This window comes from Pseudochaenichthys georgianus, chromosome 16, assembly GCF_902827115.2.
Source record: "Pseudochaenichthys georgianus chromosome 16, fPseGeo1.2, whole genome shotgun sequence".
Taxonomy (NCBI): domain Eukaryota; kingdom Metazoa; phylum Chordata; class Actinopteri; order Perciformes; family Channichthyidae; genus Pseudochaenichthys; species Pseudochaenichthys georgianus.
The window spans coordinates 4,917,435-4,920,572 of record NC_047518.2 but is presented as its reverse complement, the minus strand read 5'-3'; the positions used below and the strand labels follow the sequence as shown (position 1 = coordinate 4,920,572).

Sequence of the window (3,138 nt, the reverse complement as noted above, 5' to 3'; positions counted from 1 at the left end):
TCCGTGCACAGAGAGCGGGTTGTGTTTGCAGGTTCAGGGGATTTAAACGGAAAACAAATAAGTGAGGATCAAAAATACATATGTAAAACTTTTTTCTGTATTTGGATTTTATTTACATGTATATGAAACGGAATACATTTGTGTGTGTATTGAAAAACACAAGTATGGATCCGGAAATACAAGTTTGAATCCTGCTGTGTACATGTGTGTATTATGAGACTGTTCTGAGCCCATACAATTGAGACCCTGGTGTTCCTGTTCTGGCTGGCAAGTGGGGCATCATGCAGGGTGGTCTCCAGAGTTGTTGGGATGCCTAGATCCACGGTACATCGGATTGTCCACAGAGTGACTGAGGAGGTGGTGGCCATTTGCCACCAGGTCATCCACCTCCCCAGGACAGCAGAAGACCTGGAGGCTGTGTCGCGTGGGTTCGCAGGGCTGGCCAGACACAGAGCCTTCAGAAAAGCTGCTGGAGCAATCGACGGCTGCCATGTCCGCATCGTGCCACCAAGCGGCCCTGATGGTCACTGCTATAGAAACAGAAAACTGTTCAGCTCCATTTTGCTGCAGGCTGTTTGTGACCATCAGGGCCGCTTCATCGACACGTACGTGGGCTGGCCTGGGTCAGTCCATGACTCTAGAGTGCTCCGCCACAGCCCACTCTATCGGCAGGCACTCTACCCTCCTCCAGGGCACTTTATCCTCGCAGACGGGGGGTACCCCTGCCTCCAACATCCACTCCCCCTCATCACTCCCTACAAACGGCCGCTGCAAGGTGTGGGACCCCAGCGCTTCAACAGCCATCACTCCCGGGCACGCTCCATCATCGAGCGTGCCTTCGGGGTGATGAAGACACGATTCAGGAGTATCTTCCTGCAAGCGCTGGAGGTGCACCACACCTTCGTTCCTCAAGTAAGTAATCACTCATTAGGACATTTTGATAATACTGAAGAGTAGATCTAACATGAGGTATAACATATATATATATATTTATATATTTCTGCCAATTTTTAAATTTCAGATCATAACAGCATGTGCCGTCCTCCACAACATCTGTATTGGGGCCGGCGACATCATGGCCCCAGAAGAGGACACTGTGGAGGATGTAGCGGAGGATGAGGGGGAGAATGTGTTGGAGGCAGTCAGTGGTGCTCCTTGGCGGGACCAACTGTCTGCGGAGGTGTCTGCCCTGGAGGAGGTTCCTGGTGACCACGATTATGTGTAAAGGTATGTAAAACAATTGACGAGCTGTGATAAAATAACCGTGTGCAATATTTATATACATCTTTTGTTCTTATCTGCTGCTGAAAACATCTTAGTGACATGGCAGCCGTCGATTGCGTCCGCCCTGCGAACCCTAGCCCTAATGGACAATCCGATGTACTGTGGAGAGAAGCATCCCCAACAGCTCTGGAGACCACCCAGATGAAGCCCCACCCACCATCAGAGGACACCAGGGTCCTAATTGTGGCAGCCAGGTCCAGCAGCACCACCTGGGACTCCCTGCTCAGCCTGAATGTGTATATAGTTTAAATGTTGTTTTATTTGTATGTTGTTTCATTTGTATGTTGTTCCATCAAATAAAGTATAAGTTTCATATTGCTCATTACATTTATTTATTTATCAACTAATTTTTCTAGGAGAGAAAAAAGCCTGTTAAGGTTCTCCCTGTTCTCCTCCCTCTGCTGCTTCATGTCCTCTCTGATGAGGTCCATTAGCCCCTCTTTTTAGGCCGGGATGGCCCTGCCTCAACCTGATCCTCTTCCTCGTCCTCCTCTTGGTCCCCCACTGCTGAACTTGGCCGTGGCGTGTCCTCTGGAATAGAGGATATTAGGACAGGCGGGCAGATAGAGGGCCTCTGTCCTAATATCTCATCCATTTGGACAAACCACGGCCAAGTTGCAGCAGTGGGTTTCCCACCGACTCCCTCTCCTGACCCTGGGTATTTGCAATCCTAAAGGCAGAGTAAAACAATCATGGCATTACAAAAAAAAACACCAGCAGATAAACAAATGTCAGCAAATGTGTTTATTAACTTGTAAAACTCACATACTTTATATCTTTTTTTGAGATTGTCCCACTTCTTCTTAGCCTGCAGGGGAGTTACACAGGCCCATATCTTCCAAAACCGTCCTAATCACAGAGAGAATAGTACAACATCTAGTATTATGAATAAAACAATAACAATGTCACAACTAAGGATACACACTTAGGAAGAAATCTTCTTTTTCTTTTTTAATGGTGGCATGGAGACATCCCCAGTGCTTGAATTGAAATAAAAAAGGTGCCAGTACTCTAAATCAGCAACTGTTTCAAGTACATTTTATGTATACAGCCCAAAAACAAGAATTTGGCTCAAAGGTCTTTACAATCTGTACAACATACGACTCCCTCTATCCTTATCCTCATATCTTTGATTCAGTAATTAAAAGATACTACTATAATATAATATTACTACTGGGTGGGTGTTGCAACTAAGCATAAACACAACAAATATGCGTACCTAGATGCGTCATGAGGTGCCGGTACGCAGTAAGAACTAACGGTAAGCAGATGGGTAAAAATCAGAAGTCCCGGTACTAGACAATATTAGTTGTTTTATTAGAATGGAGTGTATGAAATGAGGGATGATTCATAAAATAAGAACGATACAAACTGGATATTGTGCCTTACCTCCAAGCGATGCTCGCGGAGAATTTGGGGGATTCATTCTCCCCTCGCATTTGAATGAATGTAGCAGTCTGCTCCTTGTTCCCTATCAAAATAAATTGTTGCAGTAAGATTTGTATAACAAAAGCAATTAAATAAATAAATTAGCTTTATAATGAATCCCAACAATATGAAAACCATGGTTCTGGTTTACAACATGTCGAAATATTTTCACTTCATATTATTTTATGTATACAAAGAAGACATCTCCAATCGCCCGTATCTTTAAATAAAACAGTTAAATCGGTTTACTGTTTCATGTCGTTTACTATTTGGGTGAGTTATACTTACATTTAAAAACAAATCCAGCTCCCGCCGAAGCTTCAGCCGTTGCCGTCCCGTTAGAAGCCATTTTATTTTTAAATAACTCATTCGTCACCGTCGCCCATTGCATCCTGGGATATGGTACACCGCGGAGTGTACATCAGA

General features: G+C 44.6%; 1 protein-coding gene across 1 annotated transcript; it reads left to right on the top strand.

Moving 5' to 3' along the window:
• Window positions 1–309: 309 nt before the first annotated feature.
• Window positions 310–1,406, top strand: LOC117460434 (putative nuclease HARBI1). Its single transcript, XM_034101838.2, has 3 exons — window positions 310–912; window positions 1,022–1,227; window positions 1,320–1,406. Exons 1-2 carry the CDS (start codon window positions 310–312, stop codon window positions 1,223–1,225), a joined length of 807 nt encoding a protein of 268 aa, XP_033957729.2. The 3' UTR covers window positions 1,226–1,227; window positions 1,320–1,406.
• Window positions 1,407–3,138: the final 1,732 nt, after the last annotated feature.